Source organism: Antechinus flavipes, chromosome 3 (genome assembly GCF_016432865.1).
Source record: "Antechinus flavipes isolate AdamAnt ecotype Samford, QLD, Australia chromosome 3, AdamAnt_v2, whole genome shotgun sequence".
Classification (NCBI taxonomy): Eukaryota; Metazoa; Chordata; class Mammalia; order Dasyuromorphia; family Dasyuridae; genus Antechinus; species Antechinus flavipes.
In genome coordinates, this window is record NC_067400.1 from 322813772 (window position 1) to 322841693 (window position 27922).

At 36.5% G+C, this 27922-nt stretch overlaps 1 protein-coding gene across 1 annotated transcript; it reads right to left on the reverse strand.

The window, feature by feature from the left end:
- Positions 1–1118: 1118 nt before the first annotated feature.
- Positions 1119–27921, reverse strand: TFRC (transferrin receptor). The gene is made up of 19 exons (XM_051985521.1): positions 27379–27921; positions 19739–19805; positions 18731–18941; positions 17990–18206; positions 16096–16242; positions 15760–15862; positions 14857–14976; positions 13628–13726; positions 13136–13275; positions 12209–12363; positions 10823–10942; positions 8974–9059; positions 8747–8810; positions 8211–8278; positions 7945–8003; positions 7642–7723; positions 5592–5813; positions 4935–5075; positions 1119–4171 (listed from the first exon to the last, which is right to left on the reverse strand). Exons 2-19 carry the CDS (start codon positions 19772–19774, stop codon positions 3929–3931), a joined length of 2313 nt encoding a protein of 770 aa, XP_051841481.1. The 5' UTR covers positions 19775–19805; positions 27379–27921; the 3' UTR covers positions 1119–3928.
- Position 27922: the final 1 nt, after the last annotated feature.

The window sequence follows — 27922 nt, forward strand, 5'->3', positions numbered from 1 at the left end:
ATATTTCTAAAATTCTAAAAAGCATTGCACCTGAAACTGCACGTTATGTACACCTTATTTCTTTCAAATATGCAAAGTTACAACTTTTTCTTTTCCCTTCCCCTCACCCAGTGGCAACAATAGGTGTATACAATATGTATAGGTTGTATGTTTTTTCCCTAGATGGAAACATTTTCTTCATAGGATCTTTGCAAATTGATTTGGCTATTTGTATTTTGTCTTGATCATGCAAAATTATTCTTAAAACAATACTGCCACCCTCTCTGTAGTGGGCAGAAACTGGAAACTGAGTGGATGCCCATCAATTGGAGAATGGCTGAATTGTGGTATATGAGTAGTGTTATGGATTATTGTTCTGTAAGAAATGACCAGCAGTAGGATTTCATTAAGACCTGGAGAGATTTACAAGAACTGATGCTGAGTGAAATGAGCAGGGCCAGGAGATCATTATATACTTCAACAATACTGTATGAGGATCAATTCTGATGGACATGGCCATCTTCAGCAATGAGATGAACCAAATTAGTTCCAATAGAGCAATAATGAAATGAACCAGCTATACCCAGGGAACGAACTCTGGGAGATGACTATAAACCACTACATAGAATTCCCAATCTATTTATTTTTGTCCGCCTGCATTTTTGATTTCCTTCACATACTAATAGTACACTATTTCAAGTCCAAGTCTTTTTGTAGAGCAAAATAACTGTTTGGACGTGTGTGTGTATATATATATAGTATTTAACTTATACTTTAACATATTTAACATGTATTGGTCAACCTGCCATCTCGGGGAGGGAGTGGGGGGAAAGAGGGGAAAAACTGGAATAAAAGCACTTGTCAATGTTGAAAAATTACCCATGTGTTTATCTTGTAAATAAAAAGCTAGAACAATAATAAAAAAAAAACTGCTGTTACGCTATATGACTTTTTATGTATTGAATTAAAATAAATTTACTTAAGATCTAAGCAGATGGAAAAGAACTTTTTAAAATCTAGATTAAAAAAATGGATTCAATTCTAGAATATGCATACATTTATGCCCAATTCTAGAATATGCATACATTTATGCCCAATGCTAAAAAGTACAAACTTCAAAGAATATAGAGTCACAAAAATTAATGTCTTTGGGCATTTTATTTAGTAACAAGAAACCTCTACAATATTTCACATACCAGCTAGTGACTAGTAACAGCAATACTCTATGCACTAGAAACATAGCCAAGTAATACAATCACAACTTAAGATAATTATTTTTAACCCGCTAAAAGTCTTAGCTGATAAACATTGGTGAAATAAGCACACAGTGAAATGCATGCAAGTACTAGGGGAAATGCCACCCAACACCAAAAACAAGGAATCATGAACATTAGATGTCCCTTTTTTGATCTTAAGCCTCAATTAATGGGCCATGTTTTTTAGCAGAGAAAAACCTTCAGCAATCAAAGCACTATTCTGAACATTAGGGAAATGCCTAGGAATACATGTCTTGTGCTACTTAATCAGGAACAACTTGTACAAAAGGAAAAGAATTAACCCTTCCAAAACCTGTGCACATATGCTCTTAGTTCTAAAGAGCAGGCTGTATTCAAAGTTTAGCTATGGCTCTTCAGAAGCAACGGGCCCAACCATGTTGCCTTCTTTACTTAAGTGGCAATCAAAACATACTGAATTGCCATCCTTAAATCATTGGTGAGGTTAAGATCAGATTGCACAACAAGTCAGAGACAGGCATATCAAGTTCCTGAATCTACAATTTCATTTGAAGACACCTTAATGGACCTGCCATTGTCAGGTGTGTGGTGATTTTAGATGACCTCTGAAGAGCCAACAACTAAGAGTAGGCATTTGCTCTATTTAAAAAAACAAAAAACAAAAAAACAAAAAAGAGGGAAACCCTTTTATTCACATGGGCCTCCAGGTTTGTTTGCATTTACAATGACCACCATTCTATTAAGCAAATAAACATGTTCAGAGCCTCTGTAAACCTCCCACTTTACCCCCTTTCCAGCCAAAAAATCCCTTAAAAAAACAAAAAAACAAAACCACCAAATCCCAAGTCTGCTTTGAATCCCAACTTTCATTAGGATCAGTTCAACAAGAAAAGCAACCAAGTGGAACATAAGCACATTCATTCATTATTAAAGTAGTCTTAACAGAAAATTGAGAAACCACAAGTACAAAGAAAATACCCATATTAAATTGGGGGGGAAGGGAAGACCCACAGAAACCTGAAAAAAAGTTTTGAATATTTACTAGACAATGTTGACTACAAGGTATGCTTCTGCAACTAAAAAAAAATACAAAGATGCTGAAAATACATGTTAGATACTAACGATCTTCAGGCTTTGAAGATGTCATTGCATGAAGAAAATTATGGGAAACACTGTCCCCGATAATTACGTACACCCTTAGTGTAACATATGGAGATCACTGTCTCCGATATAAACACCGTGGTAGGCAAAAACTACCTTGTTCTTTACTCATTATGGAAGACACTGCTTCCGATAATGTAAGCTAGATTTGTAAGAGGTACTCGAAGTTTTGCACTGAAATTCTGATACAATGCAGCCATGTCAATTTTAAGATGTGGGCATTTTACAAAGATGACCACCATTAATATCTTTTTTTAAAAAAGAATAGCAATTAGGTTTATTTCATCCACTTCATTATCTTTGTGCAAAATACATTTGGGAATGAGCCAATTTTACCTAAAATGTTAAAATATTTTCTTTCTAATCTTCATATGTTCTGTTCAACAATAGGTTATTTCCTCAAGGATTTGACTTTATCGTTTATTCAAAAGCTGTGTGGTCAGTTTAAATTTTAGAGTCAAGACTTGTCTATTGGCAGCACAAGTCAAATGCAAAACTTCTAGTATCTGTTCAGTTTTAATAGCAGATGCTGCTTTTAATTCAAAAAAACGACAGTATAACTGTCATAATTATGGAAGGCACTGCTTCCGATAATTATCTTCTATAAAAAAATGAAACACCATTTATAGTGAACTCTGTCACTGATAAATAAAGACAAATAAATATATCTCAGTGCCAAATAATAGAAAGCTTTCCCATGAGGTTAACTTCTTGGCCAAAATTTGGCAAATATTTAAGTTTAGATTTGACAAACTGAGCAAGAGTGATATCTTTTCAATAGTCCATATCAATCTGACATAGTTCAGAGGACTTCATGGAAAAGTCACTAAGCCAATTTTCTTAGGGGAGGGATAAAGAGGTGGGGAGACAGCAGGAAAAAGTTATCAAAAAAATTCTTTGGCTTCTAGTCTCCTCTACTCATGAAGAATTCTAGGATATATACCAGGATCATGCTCCTGTGATAATCACCAAATATAACTTATTCAGGTGAATCACTTCTAAATACTCCTGGCAAGGAAATCCTAGTCTTCTCCCTGTCTGGCTCTCTCTCACAGAGGGAAGAGAACTATCACATCTCATAACCTCATCTCTTGGTCAACAGCAAGAGATAAACTATTACAAGTGGACACTTAAAGTCCTCAGTAGTCATCTTCTTTCCCATGTTCAGGGTAACAGTTGTTGGATTAGGCCTTTAGAATCATTATTGGATCTCTGGTTCCCCCAGCTGCTTTTGGCTCTGTATAAAGGGGATTAGTTGAGAAGCAGTTAACACTGCAAATAACCTTAAATGGAGCCTAGAGATTAAAGAGAAGAATCTTTAACAATTTTTTCAAGAGACTGAGTTCAGTTTGGCAGGGGTGTAAAATATTCACCTGGCATTAAGTACAAGTACCTACTCTGTACTAACTGCTAGGCAGGATTTAATGCTTAAATCTTAACAAAGCTTTTAACTTTTTATGGTCCTAAAAATATTGAATAAGACCAGTGATGATTTTTTTTTGAGGACTACATTGCCTTATTGTTCTCAGATGAGTTGTGTGTGGGAATTTCATCTAAAATTCATTGTCTATGTCCCAAATATTGCCAGCTAGTGCATTTGCAGCTCCTTGAATTGTCCAGGTAGCAAGGGCCAACTGGTTTCTGAACACTGTTTCATTGAAATTGATGTCTTTTTTCTTCAAAAGTTGTAAATGGCTTAACAAAGCTGAAAGAGTATGAGAGCCAGATCCCCAAAAGATGTGCCGGAAAGGAGTTTCCTTTGGAGACACATAGGGAGATAGGAGACTGTATTCTACCTAAAAGATAAAATAAAAAACAAAATTTACATATTAGAGTATGCTAGTTCTCTAACACAGATCTGGAAAATATGCTAATAACACATCTTTTTCCTAGATTTAAGAACCTCAAGATTCTATGTTATCTACCAACCAAACTTTAGAGAATTGTTGCTACTTAAATCTCCTAACAAGAAAAAAAATAAAACTCCAGATTGGGGGTGGGGGTGGAGAAAGGACTTTTTTATATGGCCTAGATGAAAATCTATTTTGCTTTACTATTCCTGTTATAAAGAACTCCTTTCCTGCCTTTTCCAAAAGTAAGGAAGTAGAACAAAATTCTTATAAAGATGCTGAATACAAAGCACAATGGGTCAAAAAAAATTAGCTGAAATAGAAGCAGGTGTGGATATCTACAGGATGAGGTCCTTAGCCCTAAGGCAGTAATTATATATTAGGCATTCAATATTCTGTACAGTACAGTACAATACAAAATTTCCATTTACAAAAACTTATAATCTTTTGAAGCTTTATATAAAAGGTCCAAATTTTTTTTGAAATTTAACAATTTCTAAAGCAAATAACAAACTCACTTGTCACCCTTGTCTAGACTTACAACTTTCTGTGTATGAATTCTTCTTTACCTACAATTCTTCAATATGGAACGCTTTCCACCTGCTTTTAAGTTCAATGCCTAGCTTCCTGCTTCTCTTCAAATAATTATAGTTGTTGGAATCTCTCAATTCTGTAGATGAATTTTTTTTTTAAACTAAGAATTACTTACTTTCATGATACGATCATTGATTTCTCTATTAACGAGCCTATTGGTAGTGTCTGTACGATAGAGATCATTTGTGAGGTCATGAGTAGCCCTGCTAAAGTCACCACGAGCAGAGAACAGCCACTGAAAATTCAGATTCAGGCTCTGGAATAGACAACAGAAAGTTTACAGCCTAAATGGGAATGCACTTTGTTCAAAGTTATTACCAAGGACTTACTAATGAATTATTATTTTCCCATCCTTCTAGACAGGGTTAAAGCATTTCCCCACAAATTTTAAAGCACATGACAGTGAAGACTTCATTAACTTTGTTTTTGTTTTTTTGCTTTTTGCTGAGGCAACTGGGGTTAAAGTGACTTGCCCAGGGTCACACAGCTAGGAAGTGTTAAGTGTCTTGAGACCACATTTGAACTCAGATCCTCCTCACTTCAGGGCTGGTACTCTATCCACTGCGCCATCTAGCTGCTCCTGACAATTTTTTCCCCTTTCAGAATTCTATAGCTGACTCAGCCAACCTTTATAGAATTAAATACTACCTTTGACCTAGAGTCAAGGAATACAAAGCAAAGCACAGTAGAACACATTTCATTTTGGCACACTCAAATTTCAAGAAGATCTCAAAACAATACTGAAAACTACCAAGCTTTAAATAGTACAAACCTTTAACTCTGACTTGAATGGCAAAAGTTTCCTGACAAAATTAAACAATTCTTCATTGTACCTTTCATAGTCTAGGTACAACTCATGATCACGGGTAAGCCTTATCACCATTTGTACAGTCACTTCTGCAGCTGCGTACATCAGCTCTCCCAAAGAAGGAATATCTTTTGACAGGTGGTCGTAAGTATCCAGTTTGGTGCCCAAATATCGGTAAGGTTTAGTCTAGAAAACAAACAAAATCTGATTAGTATTAGAAAGTAATTTCAAAAGACTAGCGGTCAGGCTTTATTTCTAAGGGAAATTAAGAAAATATAAAGGGGAGGGTGCTGGACATGTTTACCATGTGCCAAAAAATGAAGGCTCCTAACCACAATGAATTATGTGAAGGCATCAAGACACTATTGCCAATTATGGACCAGGTGGTGAAGAAAGGGGGAAAAATGCAGGATCTCAAGGCAATTATATTCTACTAGAAAGGGGAACAAGACCAATACAGCTTAAATACAAGATGCACAGAAAGTAAATGATGGGGAGGGTTCCAGAACCAAAGGAACCAGGATAGGCCTAATGGACAAATGATGCTTAAGGTGTGCTCTGAAGGAAATGAGACAGGTGATAAAGGCCTATCTTGGACTGTGTCCAAGAAACAGGAAGGCAAATCTGATGAAATGTGAAGTAATTTGTCCTAGAGAGAGTATTATATACTAAATAACCTTTGATGTAACAGCTATCTTTCTATTAGATCTACACACCATAGATCAAAGAGGAAAAGGACCCATTTATACAAAAGTTATAGAAACTCTTTTTTTTTGGCAGGGAAGAATTGGTAACTGAGAGAATGCCCACCAACTGGGGAATGGCTGAACAAATTGTGTAGGGATGTGATTAATGAAAAAGATGGCTTCAAAATAACCTGGGAAGACATGGAGGAATTGATGGAGAGTGAAGTGAGCAGAACCAGAAGAACATTTTATCCCGTATCAAGTCCACAGGTATAACAATCAAAAGCAAGGTAGTCTTGGCAATGCAATGGGTTACTTTGGAATGGAGCTGGCAGATAATCTTTAGTGAAGAACTCCTCTCCAGGTCCCCCTGCTTTCCTTAGGCCCTGACTAAAGGACTCCCTTATAGCTTAAATTTAATACTCCGCTGACTTTAGTCACCAGATTTTTCTGGCCTGTAAGCTTTTCACCTCCAACAACATTCCCCATTCCTATTGTGGCCCAAGAATCCCCTTCCAAGGACACGGCATGTGAACCCCATTATATTTCTTTTATTTTTTGTTTATTATTCAAGGAACTTTTACAATGACTGGTTGAGTTTGTTCTATAATATTTAAAGTCAAGTCTTTCTAGTCACAACTCTTGAATTTTCCCTTTCATTTCTGAATCTATCCCATTCATTTCTTGCAGGGAATCAAAGAGAAAATTTTTAAAAGAAAAAAAGAAAAACCAGTCAATGCATTAGGCATGTCTCACCCATGCCCAACACTGCAAAAAAAAGTAGGTACTTTTGAAAGAATCTCTTCTCTAGAGGCAACCTTGGTCACTATAATTACAGGTCATGAATCTACTTATTTCTCCTCTACAAGTATATCAACTTTCCTAATTCCCCCCCATTAATTTCAGAAGTTGTTCCTATTCTTTTTGACTGAAGACAAATATGAACTCATACTTTGTGCTATGTTCTTTTATAGCATCTTAAACTTTTTTGCCATAAGTACTTTCTCTTCTGAAAGCCAAGCTAAGGGAGTCTTGTGCAAGAAATCAGCATTGTAAAGGATCTTAATAACTTGATGCTTCAACTGTTAAGATTAAATTTTTGGGATAAGAATTCATTATTTGATTAAAAAAAAAAAAAGGCAGTCTGGCAATAACTGGGCATATACCAATATATTAAATCATTAACCAAGAAAAGGAACAGAAATAGCCACCATTTGTATAACACTATGTTACTAGGTACTGTGGAAAGAATGTATGAAAGAACTCATTTTAAAGTACACAACAAAATGACCCTTTATGGTTTTGGTTTCTTTTTAAATGAAACCTACCTCACAAAAACGGAATGAAACTGATGGGATTCCAGAATAGGTAAGGAAAGGGTAAGCAGCATTATCCAGTGAAAGTGGCTCCCTACAAGGAAATGAAGTATTAAAAATACTAATACTAAGAATATTTCTATACCAAACATTTCCCTCTAAATGGCTTTAATGAAATAAAACATTAACTATTTTAAATAGAGCCAAATATAATCTTTAGCTCATGTGATTAAACTTGTGGGCCATTTTAAAAAAAAATTATAGCTTTTTATTTACAATATTTTGTTTCTTTATTCAAGTAGTATCCAAACTTACACCTCACTGATCCAGTTAGTGTCTCTGTAGAGAGTCCCTCCTTTAACTGGATGATTCACCTGGCATGCAAGAAAAATTAAATTGGCATCAATTTGATTACTTTAAACTAAGAATGAAAAGGAAGAATATAAAAATACACTCAACAAAGTAAAAATAAATAGTCTAAGGACCTTGTAGTACTTCCCTATGTTGATAAAAAAAAAAAAAATCATACCTTAACTATCTCAGTAAACAAACTATTCAAATCATCAATTTGAAGGACTCACCTCTTTCATGATTCTCTCGATGAGTGTATACAATAATGGACTGGCAGAGACTTTGAAGTTATTTGAACCTGTGGCAAGAATCAACAATACTTACTTTTCATAGTAAATCAGTGTTTGATTTAATTTAAAGGTTTGGTTTGATTTAATATAAACTATTTTTGATGGTGGTCTCTGTCCAATTTTAAATATTGGTGGGTTTTATTAAACTATGCTAAATGATCTTTTGACCTAGGAAAACTCAGATTGAATGCTTTCAGAAGTCAAACCAACATCCTTACCTTACAGAGCCTAACAGAATACAAGCCAGAAACCCAAGAATACCATGGTTTTATATGAAAGAGCAATTTGGAGAAATCAAATTTAGCTAAATTCTGTTGCTCAGCAAATCCTTAGATATAAACTTAGTAACATTCAACGTTATATTCTATAAAATGTGAAACTAGTGGAATTGCTGGTATAATTTCTATATACATAAAGCTTTCTTAAGGCTACCTTACTTGTACTTTATACTACAAATCTGTAGAAAATAAGCTTACCAACAACAGCAGTGTCCAGATTGATGTATGTAACAGCCTTTAGATGCAATGTGGAAAGGTAACCCTAAACAAGTAGGAAATTCAAGCAAAAAATTGTGACTACAAAGTATTAAGAAAATTCAGTTTGAAATGAAAAAGTAGTATTTCTATTAAATCAATAACATTCCCATTTTAACTAGTGCCCTTTAAGTTGAGTTTCTTCAAGTAAATTATTAATGACAGTATACCTCTAGCCATTCAGTGGCACCAACAGCTCCAAATTCTCCACCACTCCAGCTGGCAAAGACAACGCTTCTTCTGGGTTTATATCCATCTTAAAAGACAAAAAGAAAAGTTTAAGTTTTATTGATTCTTTTTGTATCTGATCTTAATTGTTCCTCAACATACTGCCTCCCCTTCTCCTGATCTCTACATCATAAAGCAAAATTGACAAAACAAAGTTTCAAATATGCACAAACTCAAAATCCTCTACCAAGAAGTTTTATCTTCTCCAGGAACCAAGATTAGTCATTTTAAGAAAAAGGACATTTCTAAGTTTCACTTAGTCCTAAAAAGTAATATCCTAAAGTTTAAAAAAAAAAAAAAAAACTTTAGGGTGAGGGTGTCCTCCCTCAGAACCTGTAAATCAGGCAAATAAAGTTAGATAATGGACAGACATGCTTCTAGAAGGTCTCAATGCAGGTGGTTCCTTACTCATGGTAAACATTGTCTTTCCTTAAACCATTAAGTTAAATATCAAGAGAAGAAAAGTACATAACAGCTGACATTAATTTTTAATGTTTGGAAGTAGTTATATACATGAACAATTGAATGAAAAATGAGACTGCCCTTAAGAAGCTCATGACTCAGAAGATTCAATTCAGGTATTTGTGGAAGTAGTAAAAGCTACTGGTTCTATCATTTAAAAAGCCCCCAGGATCTTGGCAAACAATGGTGGGTCAGAGAGCCCTTATCCAAATACCAAATTAAAACGGGAGCCCTGAGATCCTGCGGCTGTGCTAATGATGAGAGCAAGGGAAGAAGTGGTTAAACATCTGAGAATGTGAGACAATAAATGGTGGATAGGATCAGTTTCTGACCATCCAGGTAGTCTTAGTGATTAGGCTCTCTACCGAGAAGGGGAGGAAAAGGTCCCTTAGGTCTCTGGAGTGATCCCCCTTTATTTAAAAGGAATTGTAAGGGGTAAAGACAACTTTTACTAATGTGCTAAATATCCTATATTGAATAAGAATTACACCCTCATTTTGTTATGACCTATCTTTTACTCCCAATTCCTTTTTATAACCAAAAGACTCAATGAAAATTTTTTTTACCACTTTCTTCACCCTATAAAAAGGCAACTAAAGTGTAACTTGTTTCTATAAACCAGTTTACAAGTTCTTCCAGTTCAGCCAAGGACTGCACATCCTATTTCATCCCAGAGATGAGAGCACTGCTGGTGTGGAGGCCAGGGGTGTACACGTGCACAAATGGTCAGATTGGTGCTTCTATGAGATCACTAACTCCACCACAAGACCAGGCAGTAGTTTAGGGGTAAAGCAATGAGGGCCTGTACTAACGATCTGAAGAGATCTTTTCCCCATCTCCTGAACGTGTCACACTCCATCTTGTCTTTTCACTAGTTATTCCTCATATCCTCAATGCCTCTTCACCTCCACCTCTTGAGTTCCCCAGTTTAAGACTCCCAAGAATTTGAGCTAAGTTCCCTAAGAGGCCATTCCTCTTATGTTTATAGTTGCACTATAAACATAGTGTGAGCTCCTTCAGAACAGGGACCAGTAATGTAGACAACACTAGTAAATACTTAAAAATGCTTGCTAATGTAATGTTAAATACAGCTTCCTCCATAGCTAGGATTAAAATGAAAACCATGAAAAAGGAAAATTCAGCAGACATCTTCACACCTACAGTAACATTTCCTAAGAGTTTCCAATTTCAGAAAGGAAAATGCGACACCAGCCAAGATTCTACCAAACATTCCATAGTTTTCGTAATATTGAGTTCATGTTGTAAGTAAAATATACAACTAAATTCAAGGTCACTTTATAAATTATGTTTGTCCTGAAATAACTTTACCTTTAGACACCAAATCAGAATATGCATTAGCAATCCCCAATAGAAGAGATGTCCCCACAAGAGATTTGGCAGCTCCAGGGCCCCAGGCATCCCTCTGGGCTCCTACCACCACATAGCGGTCTGCAAATAGAAAGATCATACTGATTTTATGCTTTAATTTATCCCTCCATTCTTATAGTTTGTATGGGTTGGACAGAGTTTAAATAAAATTTTAATAAAATGAGTGAAGTGAAAAACCCTCAAAACAAAACAAGCTTTATAGGAGAAATCAGTTAAGTATTAATAAAGAATATCACTGTTCTTCATTACTAACTGGGACTTATTTGTACTGTGGGAGAAAAGATGGCAAATTGATGCACTGGCCTTGAAGTACTAGACTTATGATCGATCCTATAACTCAGGTAAAAAGCAGATTCCTCCCTAACACAATCTCATGTATACAACACTGTATTCCAAAGCCTTTCACTCTACCTTGCCATTTCTCCATTTAGCTTTTCCAGGTCAGATTAGCTCTTACATTTAAGAAATTAGCCTCAAAAAAATCTAAAAACATGCTTCTTTTTTGTAAAACAAATGAAATAAATCTGTTGTCTATGGTAATGATATAAACGTCTTGTAAAAATGATTTAAGTCTTCTTCTCTTGAAACAAAGTCATTAGAATAGAAGAAATAGGATGATTATACTTTAACATATTTAACACATATTGGTCTACCTGCCATCTGGGGGAGGGAATGGGGGGAAGGAAGGGAAAAATTGGAACAATTTTTTTTGCAATTGTCAATCAATGCTGAAAAATTACTCATGCATATATCTTGTAAATAAAAAGCTATAATTAAAAAAAAAAAAGAAATAGGATGATCCATAAGCAGTTATTATTGCTCTATTCAACAAGACTAAGAATTCAGGAAGCTTAGCAAGGACTCAAAGGCTAAGTATTAATGTGTGCTATCTGCACAGTATGAGGGGTTCAACAGGTACCTCAGAAGCTCAAAATGCTGTTTTTCAAGTATTTTTCACTTGTTAATTTAGAATTAATTAAATTCTAATTATTTAATAATTAATAAAGAATTAATTCAGAAGCAGTTATTTCTCTAGCTCCTACAAACTAAAAACTATGGTGTCAAATAATGTATTTGAATTAACTTAAAATATGGATAGAAGGAAATGTTTTTTCAAGTATCTCAGCTTCCTAGAATGCTACTAAAATCTCCCCAGCTAAAAATAATAAACTCTGAGACTACAACATGTAAGCAGCCAGTAACACTAATGCGTAAGTATCTGAGTGCCCCTTTTTAATATATTACATATTAATATATAGTCTATTAAAATATATGTGTGTCACACACACACACACACACAAATAGGAACATCAAAGAAGGCCTTACCTGGTTCATCAATGCCCTTGACAACTCCAAAGATGTTGAGAAGCTTTTTTTCCTCTAGCACATTGTTGACAGTAAGTCTAACATTCGTTTTTGAGTTCATCTTACATTTGTCATCTCCCATCCAGGAAGTGGGACAGATCTCTCCATCCATTGCACTGAAATGAAAGGAGAAAGATGAACCGCCAGCCCCTATTTTTTGCCAAATAACCATCAGTCGTGTAGTGTTCAAAGACAATAATACCGGGTCTTTTGAGAAACATCACTCTTCCCTCTTGAAACTTATCACCTATCGACATATTCCCCCAATAGAAGATGGGGTCTTCCAGGGCAGGGGCTATTTCATTATTGTCTTTGTGCCCAACAAAGAGATTCTTATACATAGTATATAGCATGGAAAGAGAACCAATTAAGTAGATAAGATGGAATTTAACTGGGATAAATAAAATTCTACATTTAGTTGTCTAAAAATCCCATAGAGAATAAGCTTCACTCCAAAATCCATCATGGCTTTAAAGCCAAAAGGACCGTAAAAAGTCCGGATTTGGGGCAGCTAAGTGGAGCAGTACATACAGCACCAGCCCTGGAGTCAGGGGGAGCTGAGTTCAACTCCAGCCTCAGGGCACTTACTAGCTGTGTGACCCAGGGCAAGTCACTTGAGCTTAAGTGACTTAGGAAAGGCAGATGGGCAGACAGGAAGGGAGGAAGGAACGAGACAAGAAGGAAGGGTCACAGAGTGCAACTCTCATTTCACAGAGGTTTGAAACCCAGCACTCTTTCCATTTACTACAAGACTGAATAATGACTTATTTATGTTTCCAGGTAGACCAAATCTTATCTTTTATTTAAGGCTTTTCCTATTCTTCTCCCCAAATCTGCCAACTTTTACACTCACTCCAAAATGTATCTTATACAAAAATAACTTCTTACTTAAAGAGTTTCGATGCCTGTGATCTGGAGATTGTTTGAACAGGAATATTAGGTAATCCTGATGACTGTGATGGTGGGAACTGAGTGTGATTAAAGGAAGGGAATCCAGGTGTAAAGGGGTCACCTGTTCCTAGATGAGCCTGTTAAAAGAAAAAAAAAATCTATTATTTCATGAATGTATGGACTAAAAATACCAGTTTCCATCAATGATACTTGATTTCATTTGTACATATGACCTGTACTTCTGGATTTTTCAGAGGTCTAAGGACAACTCTGGAAGGATCACATATAAGCCTTCTAGGATGGTACATTTCCAACTAATTCACAAAAATCAAAGTCAGGACTCTCAAAATTCATCCTCTGATCTATAAGGATCAATTATTTCAGCAAGATAAACCATATACATTGCTCTACTTTCCTTTGATGGGGATCAAATCCAATTATTCTAGAGAACATCCAGCCCATTGGAGAGAGGAAAAAAAACAAACTTACATGTCCAAAAGGTACAACCTCTGCATCAACAATATCAAAATCAGAACGATCAAGGTAAATCAAGACACCAACAGCATTATAGGCTTCAGCATTTGCAACCTGGGGGAGGGAAAATCGATAATATTTAAGGTTTGACATTTTAGTCTAATATAAAACTGAATTTTCCAGGATTATGATGTTTGGTTTTACATTTCTACAATATATAGGGCTTCCAAGCAAGATGATTATGATTGACTTAATTAGACAAATGGACAGGATCGGAACCAAAAAAAGAAGAAGGCAGAAGTTCAGCTCTATATACACAACTAAATTTACATTAAAAAGTGGTGAGAACTGTCCCTAGATGTCCCTTCACAAAAGACAGTTCCTCCCTCAAGGAATACCCTAACAGAGGAGACAAAGCAAACTAATTATATAACAAAACAAACAGGGATGGGTTCACCAACAAGTATTGAAACACTCCAAACATAAGATGATGAAAGCTTGCAATAGTGGTGGCAATATCAGGAGAGAAAGGGGCATACTGGAAAGATGTAGCAGAGGTGAAAATTACTGGTGTGGCATTTTGAACCTGAGGAATTGGGAGCATAATGTTGCCCTCTACAACACCTGGCCACAGGTTGATACTTTATAACTGATTATCATGTTGCTTGCCTTCTCAATGGGTGGGAAAGGCAGGAGAGAAAGAAATGTGGAACTTTATTGTACAATTTTGAAAATAAATTTTAAAAATAAGAAACTACAGTGACATCCAGAATTGCTAAAGAAATCAATCAAAAGTGGAAGAATGGGAAAAAGATGCTCTTCAAAGCAAAGACAGTGAGTGTAAGGCAGCCTCCCAGGGCAACCAGAGACAACCTACATAAGTAGTCTGAAATGATCTGTGTACAGAAGAAACTGGAGCTGAAGGTTCCCTAGCAGAGACAGGGAGCAAGCTGCAGCAGGTCAGTAATCAGGCTAGTATGAGTTAGGGTCCCTGAGATCTCTTAAAATCTGTCCCGAATTGAGTGAGGGCTCTGAACATTCAAAATTCGGAATCTCAAAGATCTAGGGACTTGTTCCAAGTAAAAAGGGCAACATATGAAGCCAGGGAGGATCCAGGGCAAGACTAACTAGGAACACCACTCCATCCCAAAAAAGCACAGAAAAGCCTGCAGAGTTAACCTTCTTCAGAATCATGCTAATAGTTACTCTCTCCTTAGTATCATCCTAGCTAAAAACCTACTCACCTTCTCCGCAAAAGACAGTTTTCCAGCTCTAAGTAAAACCACAGATCCAATTACAGCAGTTTTTGACTTTAGTTGTTCAAAGTCCTCTTTGGTGCCATAATTAGCATAAACTAGTGTACCCTAAAAGAAAAATAATTGTTTTAAGTCACCATTCCAGGAGGTTGACTCTACAAGTTAATTAACCCTTACTTGTATGACAGTCAAAGCTATTGTGATAGTACCAATAAAGTAGAGTAACAGTAATACTCTAAACATGGCATCTACTTAAAAACCTTAAAAATGCAATGTTAATTGTACAACTGAAACCCTATGCTTAAAAAAAAAAAAAAAAAGCACCTAGGCATTGCATAGTAATAGTTTTTCTGGTTAAATTTTAGATTTTCTGAAAGATATTAGTTTGGCTTGAGTAGTAATTAGATACTTTTAAAGTCACTGATAACCCATCTTTACACTAAATGTGCTAGGGGATCACTTGAAGCAAGTGATTACTTGCTACTGCAGAATCAGGAACAGAGCTGTGAAAAATCCTTTCTCTAGTAAGGACAAAGAAATCAGCCACCAAAAAGTCAATAATTCATGTCCACAAAAGAGTTTATTCTAGAACTTTCTGGCATTCTTTTATACGTTTCAAAAAGCTAGCTCTAAATCTACAAGTTGTCTTATGTCAAAATTAAGTTTATTTGTAGTCACCGAACAGAATTCATATTTTGGGTTTTTTGCATTTAAGTATCTAGAATACAAAGAAGCTAATCTGGTTTAGCTAGAAGGTATGAATCCAGGCAAAATGGCCAGGTTTAACAGATATAAAGAGTCAAAACTCTTCTTACAAGCTAAAACCAAAGCTAAGACAAAATAGAGGCTTAATACTTTTAAATCTAATTTTCTACCTTACGATTTACTTACAGTTGCTGTTGAATTGTCACTGTATGCTACATAACCATCAATAGGCATAACTTCACTACTATTTCCACTCTCATCCAATATGGTCACCGAGTTCTGAGGACCACTAAAAAAAATTTTTTTTTTTTAATAAAACAAAATTAAACACATACACATACATCTATATATAGTAAAACATTTTCAAAAGAATGAAGTTGGTTTAAATTGGTTAATGTTTTGAGATTATGTAACAATAGCTGGCTAACATTATCTATAATTGCATTTTGGCTTATTAATAGGAGTTAACATTTACTTAAAAAAGAGTTCACATTTTAAAACAGCTGCCTATTATCAACATACCTGCCTTTAACTTGTAATTTAACAAAGTGTTTATCTTTCCAGACTTTGTCCATTTTTAATCCCCTCCACTGCTGATAAATAAAATATCCAAACATCTCATCTTCTTTTGAGCCCGCCTCATGAGAAGCATAGTTCTTGCTTAAGATGCTAGAAAGAAAGAACATTCAAAATTTGACTGTTTAAGTTTTAGAAGAAAAATGGAGCAAATTTAAATCATGTGAGACTAACTTGGGTTTCAGACTACAAATCTATTCAAATTCTTGAAAATGAATTCACAATACTTAGTCCACAGTTCTATGAGGTTTCTCTTACTAATGGAATATTTCAAAAAAGCAAAATGCAGGCCCCTCTTGATTCTGCTTCACCCCATTGGATAAGCAAATAGATAAATGAGGGATAGGTATCGGTATACAGTAAAGAAACTGACAATAAAAATTTGATTACCCATAGTCTTGAAAATTCAAATACGGAATTGAATAATATTCTAAGAAGAATTTTCAGTCTTTCTTTGCAAAGAGCCCAAACATCCCAATTTTGTTGCGATCCATCACCTATCTTTCCAGTTTCATTACATTGGCTATCCTATAAGTCTTACTGCAGTTTTGAGATGTTAAAATTTAAAACAGCACCTTGAACTTTACTCTTCTTTATGTTCTCTGGTATAGCCCAACTTGCCTTCTGTTTAATGAATACTAGTCCTGAAGTCAGCAAAATCTAAAATTCAAATTCAGTCTCAGACACTTCACTTGTTGTGAAGATCAAGTGATAATACTGGCAAAATACATTGCAGATCTTCAGGTGTGTTCCATACAGGCTAGCTCTTATAGCTATTAAACTTTGCAACCTAATTTTCTTCCCTACCATTCTAATTATTAAATCTAATGCCTCTATATTCTAAAATACTGCCTCCTTGAAGTCTGTCCTTGGTTTCTATAACATGGCATTGTTTCTAGAAGTCTTTCAATCTGTGATCTCTCCAGCTCCTGAGAACATACTCTTTGGCTTTCCTCTCTACATCCCTTCTATATGGATCCATTGTATTTCTCTTAATTATCTTCCACCCTAGTCATACATTTCCAACTATGGATAAATGGCCTATATGGAGATATTTTCTTAGTATTTCAATACCCAAATCATAATTTGCATTTTCATTTTTGAAGACTAACTACCATCCTCACTCTAGTCACATCTTCTCTCATCCATTCTCTGTTTCAAAACTCAGTTTCAGGTAGTTATTACCTGATGGTAATAGTAATAGCCCAATAATTCTCCCCCTCTATACCCCTTCCTTCTAAGCTTTCTCACTATACTATTGCTGTATATTATCAATAATTATATTTTCTTTTAAAAAAAATAAACAGTTCAGCTCTAATTATGTCACTCCTTCACAGGTCTTTTAGGCTTTCTTTACCAATAAAGCCAGGTATTCAAGGCTATTTTTAAGCCTCCCATTATATCCCAGAAAGGTGGATTAATCAGCATTCCTCAAACATGTCTTCTATTTTCCTATCTCCATGTGTTATTCAACTTTCCATTTATACCTGAGGAAATCTCTAATCACTCAAGATCAAATTCTGCCTCCACAAAGGTCTCTCAAATAAAAATTTTTTTTAATTCCTAAAGTATTTTTTTCATACTTTACAACATAGCAAAATCTAAGCATTCATCATTTTGTTAATTAAACTTAGAATCTACAATGTAGAAAGAAATATGTTAGATGCAAGAGATACACCAAACACTTATAAAGTGTTGCATATACAAAAGTTACTTCATACCTGGAAATGATTCCATACATTTATCTTAAGGAGTCTCTTAATTGCATAACAAGAAAAAGACCCAGTTTTTGATGTTAAACCAGAACTCTTTTTTTTTTTTTTAGCCACCAAGTTCTTACCTGACTGTGTCAGTAAGATTTTTAGCATCCAATCTCCTTGACAACATTTTTTTCAGATCATTCCAAGATAATTCAGATTGAGGTTCCAAGAATGGAAGTTCTTCTGGTGAACCCGTTTCAACTTCCTTAGTTGATGCTATTTCTCCATTGGAATTCTCTGAACAGTTAACGTTGGTTTCTAGCTGTTTACAATAACCCAAGTAGCCAACCATAAATCCTAAGGATGAACAAGAGTTAATAGCTAAGGTATAGTTCTACAAGTAATTTTTAAAACTTTATCCTATTAACAAAATTCTAAAGTTAAAGTTTTGTGAGTCGTCTCCTCTCAGTTTATAAATGAGTTAATGGGCACATGTATCTCTGATATATATTTTTAAAAACCACCTAAATTTTTGCTTTTAAACTTTACTTAAAACTGTGATAAGCCCAAAGCCAAGCAAACAAAACCAAATACACCCCCCTCCCAAAAAAAAATGCCAAAAAGGTCTAACTAGTGTTAATACAAGTAGCTTACTATTGCATATGAATATGTAAATTCCAAGGATTGGTCTTTGATTCAATTTTAGTACTACAGCAGATCACAGATATCTAGGTTGACATTTTATACAAATAAAGGAATTGGTATACATATAGCCAAAATTCCTGGGCTAGTATTTTCTATAACTCTACTGTTTCAGTGACAAGATTAGCCTAACAAAGCAGAAGAGCACAAAAAGGTATGAGTGCATTCCTCCTCCTTACCAATCAAGAAAAAGATCGTAATAGCAATAATCCCAAAGCAGATGTTTCCACCAATGGTTTTTCTTTTGGTGACGTGGGGATGATTATTCTCTATGCTGCTTTCACCACTGTCTTCTTCATCTGCAGCCAGTTTCATCTCTACATGACTAGTGTCACCATCCATTTGCCGGGCCAAACTAAAACGTGTGTATGAGAGTGGTTCTCCACTAAACTGAGGTTTAAAGAGAAACAGATAAAAGAATGAAAAGGAATTAGGAGTCATGTTAGAAAGAGGGAAGCACATGAATTCAAGAACTTATTTTTGGTCTTGATTTCTCTCCATATATGTGCCCTTATAGGTAACTAAAAAAACCCTCTCTTACAAGTCTTATCACTGATGAACTCCTAGCTCTTGTTGGGAGCTACTTTCCTCAAACTTGAACTAAAGATGCTTTGTGTTTTGCATTCAAAGCTTCTATGGGAAGTGCTCTGATTAAGCATATTCTGTAATAATTGCTTCTTGAAGGAGGAGATGGGCCTCAAAAACCCTTAAAAAAAAAAAAAAAACCCAACAACCACAACACTCTTCCCCACCCAAGCAGTTCTGGTAGCATTTGATATTCTTCCTAGTTTTATCACTATAGTCATGGCCATGCTTATCAGAAAGCACTTACTAATGGGGCAGGCACTGTGCTCTATTGACACTGGGAATATCAAGACAAAAACCAGTTTCTACTCAAGAAGCAAACATTCTATCAAGGGAGATATGATATAAATACTAAATATAAAGAATAAAGAGCAGCTGGGAAAAAAAGGAGATCAGGACTTCCAATAGAAGGAAGTGACTGAGTCTATTAGGTGGAAGTAAAGACAGTAATTGAGGCACCAAAACAAGAGCTGAATACTGCAGTGAGGGCTGCGCTGGACTACCATAATGGAAAATGTGTAATGAAATGAAGCCACAAGAGTGGGACCAAGCTTAAAAGGGCTTAAAAGACTCACCAAGAACACATGTAACATAAATCTTACCAGGTTGGAGATTGCTGACCTGGCGTGGTCCATCATACTGAATTCCTGTACCAACCGCTCTACTCACCTAATAAGGTAAAATAAGGGGAGTTAGTAGGTTAAAAGCAGATGACCACTAACAGCCTTTGGCTCAATATCTTAGTTTCTGTTCCATATCTTAAAAGCTGTTTAAATAAAGCCATAAATATGAAAAAGATTATTTTATGCATTCACTTCCTTTGTTTTTCACTTTGATGCCTATGTCATCCAAGCAGACACCACTGTACCCATTCAGGAATACTGAGGACAATGTGCTACTTTAAAGATTTTTTTAAACAAGCAAAGCAAGATCAGTCACCAAATAAGGACAGTCAGCAATCATTGTTTAGGGGAAAACTTAATCGTGAATGGACCCTATCCTACTTGTTCTATGAGCTCTTCCCCACAAGGCCTGTGAGTGTCTCAAGGATTCAATAAGGATGTTTGAAAATAACAAGAGTGAAATCCACCTTTGCTCACTTCACTTTTCTCAAAAAATCTTTCAAGGCTTCCTCTACTTAAGTTCAAACTTAAGAGCTTTTCATGCCTAGTAGCCTGGCACAATTCTAACTGCAACCTTCCCTTTTATAATCTCTTACGTAGTTTGTCCTTTCTATATTGTAGGGATTAGAAATATGGCAACTTTTTTTTTACTAGAGAAATTTGATTTTTTTTTAACTTTTATGGGGTGTGTAATTGTATAATTTGTGTTAAATAGTTGGTCATAGACTATATTATTGTATAATAAACAAGGATGCCCATTATCACCACTATTACTCAATATTGTACTAGAAAATTTGGCTTTAGCAATAAGAAATTAAAGGAATTAGAATATATAATATAATAATACCACACTATCTCTAAGTTTCTAAATTTCTGTGCCATCTGCTGGCCTTTACCTCCAGTTTCTTCAAAACTCAAAAAATTCTCATTTAATTTTTCACGACTTGAGATATATTGAAACCTTGATGGGGAACACTGAGATGATAAAAAGATAACATCTTACTAAAAAGATACTTTGTGCCATCAAACCAATTAATCTACTATGTGCTGGAGGATACAAGAACAAAAGTGAGACAAGTCTGTTTTCAGTGAGTTCACTGGAAAATACATGTTGACAGGTAAGCAAATATAAAAACTAAGTAAAAAGTAAATGCAGATGGAAGAATCACTCAGAACATACTGGCCACCGGAAGAATCAGCAAAGACCTCTATAAAAATCACATTTCAATAGTGCCTTAGAGGAAAGTAGGAATTTCAAGGCATAGAAAGGAAAGACAGAATATTCCATTTGGGAACATCCAATAGGCCAATCTGGCTGGGGTACCTAGAGCAAACGAGAGGGAAAAATGTGTCACCCTGAAAAGGCAAATTGTGGAGCGTTTCAAATGCCACAGAGAGGAGTTCAGATTTTATTCTAAGGACACCAATTACGTGTAGGGGAGGTCACACTGCCTGGCCACACTCAGGCTTATCACTTGGGTGGCTGTGTGAAAGGAGAGAGCAGGTGCAGGGAGACCAGATTACTTAAGTTACAGTGATACTGCAGACAAGGTGACCAGGGTCTGAATTAAAGTTATTAGGCCAAAAAGGAGGGAAAATCAAAACTTAGTAACCAAGGGGAACACAGGAGTAAAGGGAAGATCTAAAACCTACAGCAAGCATTATTTGTAATGGAGAGAAGCTGGTCACATTCCTAATAAGATAAGAGGTGAAACAAGGATGCCCATTATCACCACTTATTACTCAATATTGTACTAGAAAAGCTGGCTTTAACAATAAGAAAAAGAAATTAAAGGATTTAGACTAGGCAACGAGGAAATAAAACTATCACTTCTTACAGATGATATAATGTTCTTAAGAGAATCCTAAAAAATTATCCAAAAATCTACTGGAAACGATTCACAACTTTAGCAAAGTTGCAGGATATAAAATAAACCCAAACAAATCAGCATTCCTATATACTAACAAAGCCCAACAGAAAAAGAAAATCCATTTAAAATGACTAAAGATAAAATAAAAAAATTGGGGTGTTTACCTGCCAAAACAAACCCAGGAATTGTATGAACACAATTACAACATGTCTCACACAAATTCAGATCTAAATTAATTGCTGAGCTAATGTAACAAAAATGACAATTCTACCTAAATTCAATTGGTCTATTTGTCTGATATCATACCAAACTGCCAAAAAATTATTTTATAGAGCAAGAATATCAAATTCATCTTTTAGAACAAAAGGTCAAGAATATTAAGGGAATGAAAAAAAAATATAAAGGATGGTGGCTTGACAGTACCAGACCTAAAACCATTATAAAGCAGCAGTCATCAGAACTACTTGGTACTGGCTAAGAAATAGTGGGTCAGTGGAACAGGTTAGCTACATATGACAATAATCAACTAATATAGTAATCTAATATTTAAAAAATCTCTTAACTCCAGCTTCTGAGGTAAGAACTCACAAAAATTGTTGGAAAACTGGAATATAATATCAGAAACTTGGCATAAATCTACACCCTATACCAAAATAAAGTCAAAATGGGTACATTATTTGGGCATAAAGGGTGATACCATAAGCAAGTCAATAATTTTAATTATTAATTAAATAATTGAAGCAAGGGATGTAATAATTAGAGCAAGGGATAATTTACCTACCAGACCTTTGGAGAGGGAAGGAATTTATAACCAAAGAACTAGAGAACATTATGAAATGCAAAATTGACAACTTTGATTACATTAAAAAGTTTTTTGCACAAACAAAACCAAGGGATTTGCATGTGAGAATGAAAGGAGTTGCCTCCTAGTTAATAAACCTGAATGCTTACTGGTACACTTGTACACTCTACATAAATAGAAATTAGAAGGATTCAAAAACAGAGATCTGTTTTCGACCCAGGAACAAGCAGGTAGTATATAGGACTGAAACTCAGGAATCATAAGGGTTAAATTTGTAGATTTTGGAATTATCTGCAGAGATGACAGATGAATGCATGAGACCTGCTGTAATCAGAGAGGACTAGGATCAAGCTACTTTCTGGTACCTTTGTTCCCGTTTTTATGTCTAAAATGACCAATAAATTTCTTCCTAGTATCCTCATGACAGCAAAGTCATCTAAACTTTGATGGATATTTAAAATAAGATAGGTGTCCTAACATTTCAACAAACAACTGGAGAAGAGCTTTCATAGAAGCTAGATGGCATAGCGGATAGCAATTCATCTTCCTGAGTTCAAAATTGGGGCTCAGCTGTATGAGTGAACAAGTTTCCTCATCTATAAAATGAATTAAAGGAAATGGCAAATCACTCCAGTATCTCTGCAAAAACAAAAACAAACACAAACAACAACAACAACAACAAAAACCCACTCCAAATAGTCAAAAGTTAGGCAAGACTCAACAGCACTGAAGACCTTCAATACATTTACTTCCCCACAAGGACACTAGCACCCTGAAAGCAAGAACTGTACATCTCATATATTTTAAAAATTATATCTCTATGACTATTATATATAGGGTTCTAGTTAATTTTGGGTTAGGTCATGATTGATATAATAGTTATCTTCTTTAAAAAAACTATTTTTAAATTATCAGAAAACAATTCTACAACTTCTGAAGTATAGTGGTTCAATAACATAGCTATTTCACGTGGCTCTTAAAATACAAGCAAAAACACAGCATTTCCTATGAAATATTTCAGTTGACTATAAAGTGAATTATACATTATCTGCAATTCCCAAGAGCCTGTAAGTTAAAAGGGACATCAAGGTCATTTTCCAAAGAACATAAGAGGGAAATGGAAAAATTTAGAGTTCAAGTAAGAAATATAATTCCTAGAAGCATATTCTCTTACTATTCTGAGAAATGACTTTATCACATCCACTACACTAGAACAATCTCCAGTGCCAGAACTTCAAGAATCACCACACCTTTAATTACGCAGCCATTTTCTTCAAAGAAGGCTCTAGAGCATAGAAGTTAACATTTTCAGCTGATAAAATTGGCCAAATGTTATGGCAAAAAGGACTCTGGAAAGAATTATATAGTGTCTGCCACCATCACAGAAACTCAAAAATAGAAAGATACCTCAGAAACCACCTAATTTACTACAGAAATCCAAATCAGTGGTTATTCAGCTCTTTAATGAGAGAAATTTCCCAAAACAGTCATTTTTGATAGTTCTGTGAGCAACAACCTTTTACAACTTGCCTAAACCTAACTGCAATCATCACAATATTCCTTACACTTTGGTTCTCTAGAGACAGAAAGAAAAGTATTTTGTCAGAATTACAAACTCACATTCAAACAATTCTTAAATCTGATCCTTTTTCTATAGCACAATAATCCTTTAGAGATAATTACCATCTCACATGTCCTTTTTCCTGCCCCCCCCCCAATTCCTTTTACTTCTCCAGAATATATATACATAGGTATGTGCATATACATACATGTACACACACACACAGGCATCAAGAGCTCTTTTACCTAAAGGTGCTCATAGAATATTCTCCTTACCATCTTGATATTACCCTCTTTTAAAACTACTCTAGTCTTCCTAAAATGAAGCACACTCAATACATAACATAATAACACACATATATAACATAAACATAAACACAATATTATACATTTGGTCGGATAGGGTAAAATACTGGACAATCTAGATTTCTTACTGCAGATAAAATATTAAAAAAAATTTTTTTTTGGCCAGCCACAATATATTACTGTTTCTCAATCCACTCTAGCCTGCAGATCTTTCCATCCAACATATTAGGCTGTTTGAAAATTCTGAAAAGCACATCTTAAGGCTATTAACTTTAGTCAAGTCATTACTAGAACTAACAACTTCGAGTCTAGAACATTTAGGAGCATTTGGCAGAGCCTTCTTCCAAGTTAGATCAACTACCAAACCTTTTGAGTTCAGTCATTCAACTGACCCAAATTCATTCCACTGTACTACTTACTGTCTAGCTTTCATCTTGTCCACAAGGGAAATTTGACTCTGTCAAATGCTTTGAAAAAGCAAGGTTAGCCAAGTCTACTACTTGTATTACCACTGGAAGGTCAAAACCTAGCAAACCAGACTGAGAAATTAGCTCGAAACATGCTGGAAATGTTAGTGGAGGTCCCTATGCCTAAAATCCGTCCAAAAGTAAGCCCCAATATTGCAAAATCAAAACAGAAAAGAAATCAATGACTCCAGAAAAAAACCCAGGAGTGGTTAACTATGTCAGCAGAATCTACAAGTTCATTAAAAAAAAAAAAAAAAAAAAAAAAAAAAAAAAGCTTTCTGGAATAGCAAGTAATTAACTAAGACAGGTCAAGTTGATGTATTCTTTTTAAAAATAGGATTTCACTAATGTTCTGTTCCATCAATGAATTATAAAGTAGGTGATATAACTAATTTTTATTAGAGTTTGAATATTATTTTAAAAATGAGAAAAAAAAACATTATGTAACAACATTCCATTTGGACTACCAATCAACAACCAATATAAAAGTCCCTATACTATGTCAAGCACTGTGATAGATGCTGGGCATATTCAAACAAAAATGAGATGCTTTTTGCTAGAGATGTTAGCAAATAACTCTTCCTTCTTGGGATGCAACAATTTATATGTAAAAATGAACTTTGCCAAAGCCAATTGACTCTAGCTTTGCTCCTATAGAAGCAATTCTACTCTAGACAAGAACTATCAGAATAGTTTTGCTGTGGGAATATATCTTATAGTCATGGCTCCATTCTCCAGACAGGCTAACACATCCTCCCCTCCCCCCATCACCATTTGTTTCTATTATACAGGTAGGGGGGAGGAGAGAGATTGTTCTGTGGTATGTACTACAGAAAGAATAATTCCCAATATAGAAGCAAGCAGTATGGGGCAAAAGGATGGATTTCAGCTTTTAAATTTCATGGTCAACTGGGTCAAATTTCTGAGCTTAGAAGAGATCACTGAATCAGCATCTTGTATTCCAAACCTATCTCTCAAGCCGGAATGAGATATCAGGTGTCAAAGGACTCCTGGGGCAGAATTGCTTCCTCTTCCAACTTCCCCTAAGGCACTGGGTAGATAGCAACTGTCCTCAGTCAAAGCAAGGCTTTTTACTCTACTTTTATTTTTAAAAAACGTATGTTTATCCTGCAAGCTGATTGAAATTGCAATAGCAAGATCTTAGGTCTGATATAACATCAGGGAGAAAAAAAATTTATACTTGAGATGTCCTTTAGTTCATAAAACTCAAAATATTCAAAAAAAAATTTCAATGGTAAATAAAGGGTTGCCATTTTACACGCGGTATGTAATAGCAAATTTAGGCGAACCTGCTCAAACTCACCGGCAAAGTCCTGAGTAAGAGCAAAATAGTGAAAAAAGTACCCCTCTCCATATTCTGGGGTGCTGGGATCTCCCACTTACAAAAATTCAAACCCCAAGTACCTCTATCCCTATTATTCCCCATATGATGATCCTGAACTAGATTAACAAGTTGTTTTTTTCAACCAAATATGAAAGATGAATTCTAATCCAAACAGTCATGGATGGACTGCACAGATCATGCTCATGATCCTTCTGTAGCTTCATCTCATAATCTGGCCCCTCACCATCTCCCAATTTCCTTCACAATCTGGCATCTGCCCCTCCCCCAAAATTATTTTTTAAAGTTGTTTTTTCTTTTTAATAGAGACTTAATATTTTCAGTCTGATGCTAAAGAGTCCTAAATTGTAAGTCAGCCTGAGCTATTAGATCAAGAAGTCAAGTTTAATAAAAGGGGGGGGGGGGGAGCATGGAAAAACGTATCATGGTCCTATGTCAACGCAAGGTTGCCAAGCTCTAAGCCTCAGCCCGGGCGAAGCGGCAGCCTCGCTCCTTCCAAGGATGAATCTGCAGGCCACCCAACCCCCGAGAAGTGCAAGGTTCTGGGCTCAAGGTCACTCGCAAAACCTGACACTAGTTTCCCCCAGGCTACTTCCTGAAGCTGCAGCCACGTGCTCCGCAACAAGCAGGCAAAACGAGTTGCTGCATAACCAGCCAGAGAAGAGACCACAGGGGGCCTCACTCCCGCTCTCCTTCAAAGACCACAGAGCCTACGGCGAGTTCTATTAAACGGCTTTGGACTCAGAGGCTTTAAAAAGGATAGCGGAGTGGGGGAAAGAGTCAAGAAATACACGCGCCCCGGGGGTTAGGCAGAGGGTGATGGGGGAAAGCTGGGGAGCAGTGAGGGTGGGGTGAGGCGGCACCTCAGAACACAAGCGGGGGAGGGAGTGATTTTCCAACTACCACGCACAACGGACCCGAGCCCACGCGTGCCCAGCGAAGCTCGTTCGGGCGCTTTGGGGGCGCCCCCAGGCACCTGCAGTGCGCTCCGAGAGACGCGCGCGCTCCTCCAGCCCCTCCCAAGGCGGGAGGACCCGGGGACTTAGTGGAGGGGGAGGGATCGGCCCCTATGGGAAAGCCCCTCACTGTATCCCCGGAGCCTTCGCGGTGGCCGGACAAGGTCTGGGGAAAATGCAGGGAGAGAGAAGAACGGGAAAGCGGCTTCATTCATCACCACACAACGGTGAGCAGGAAAGAAAGCCCTGAAACGCGGAGGAGGCCAAATTAGCCCTTTCTTTCAGGCCACTTACTTGAAATAGTCCTCCAGCAATACCGCAGCTGATGGCGAAGCCTACGCCGGTGTCACCGTCGCCACCCGAGCTGATGACAAGCGGTTCCCACCAATCCGCCAGAGCGCACTGAAGCTGGGAGACGCGGGCTCCCCCGTCCTTATAAGGCAGCCCGGCCCGACGTCACTTCCTCTCTCACGTACGCACCTCCACTCCTCCCAACGCCCCCTCTACCCCAGTGGGAGGCAAACGCCGAGGATCTGGGAGTTGCAGAGCGCTCGCGGGCGCGCGCCAGCGACAAAAGCCCTCCCTCCCGCTGCGTTAAGAGGCGCCTGGGGAAAGGAGGCGAGAAGGCGCCAAAAGGTTGGGGGTGGGTAGAGCCTGGTAGATTGAGTCCCGGCGCCGGTCTTCCTTCCTCTCCCGTCGCCCCCCTACCTTTAACGTCACACCCTGCTTCGGCTGGCCTCCACGTGTCCGTGTGCAGCGTCAAGTGGAGCGGGAGATGTGATTCGGCGCTGCACAAGCTACCACGTGTAGTAAACTTAGCTCTTAAACTACTTGTTCC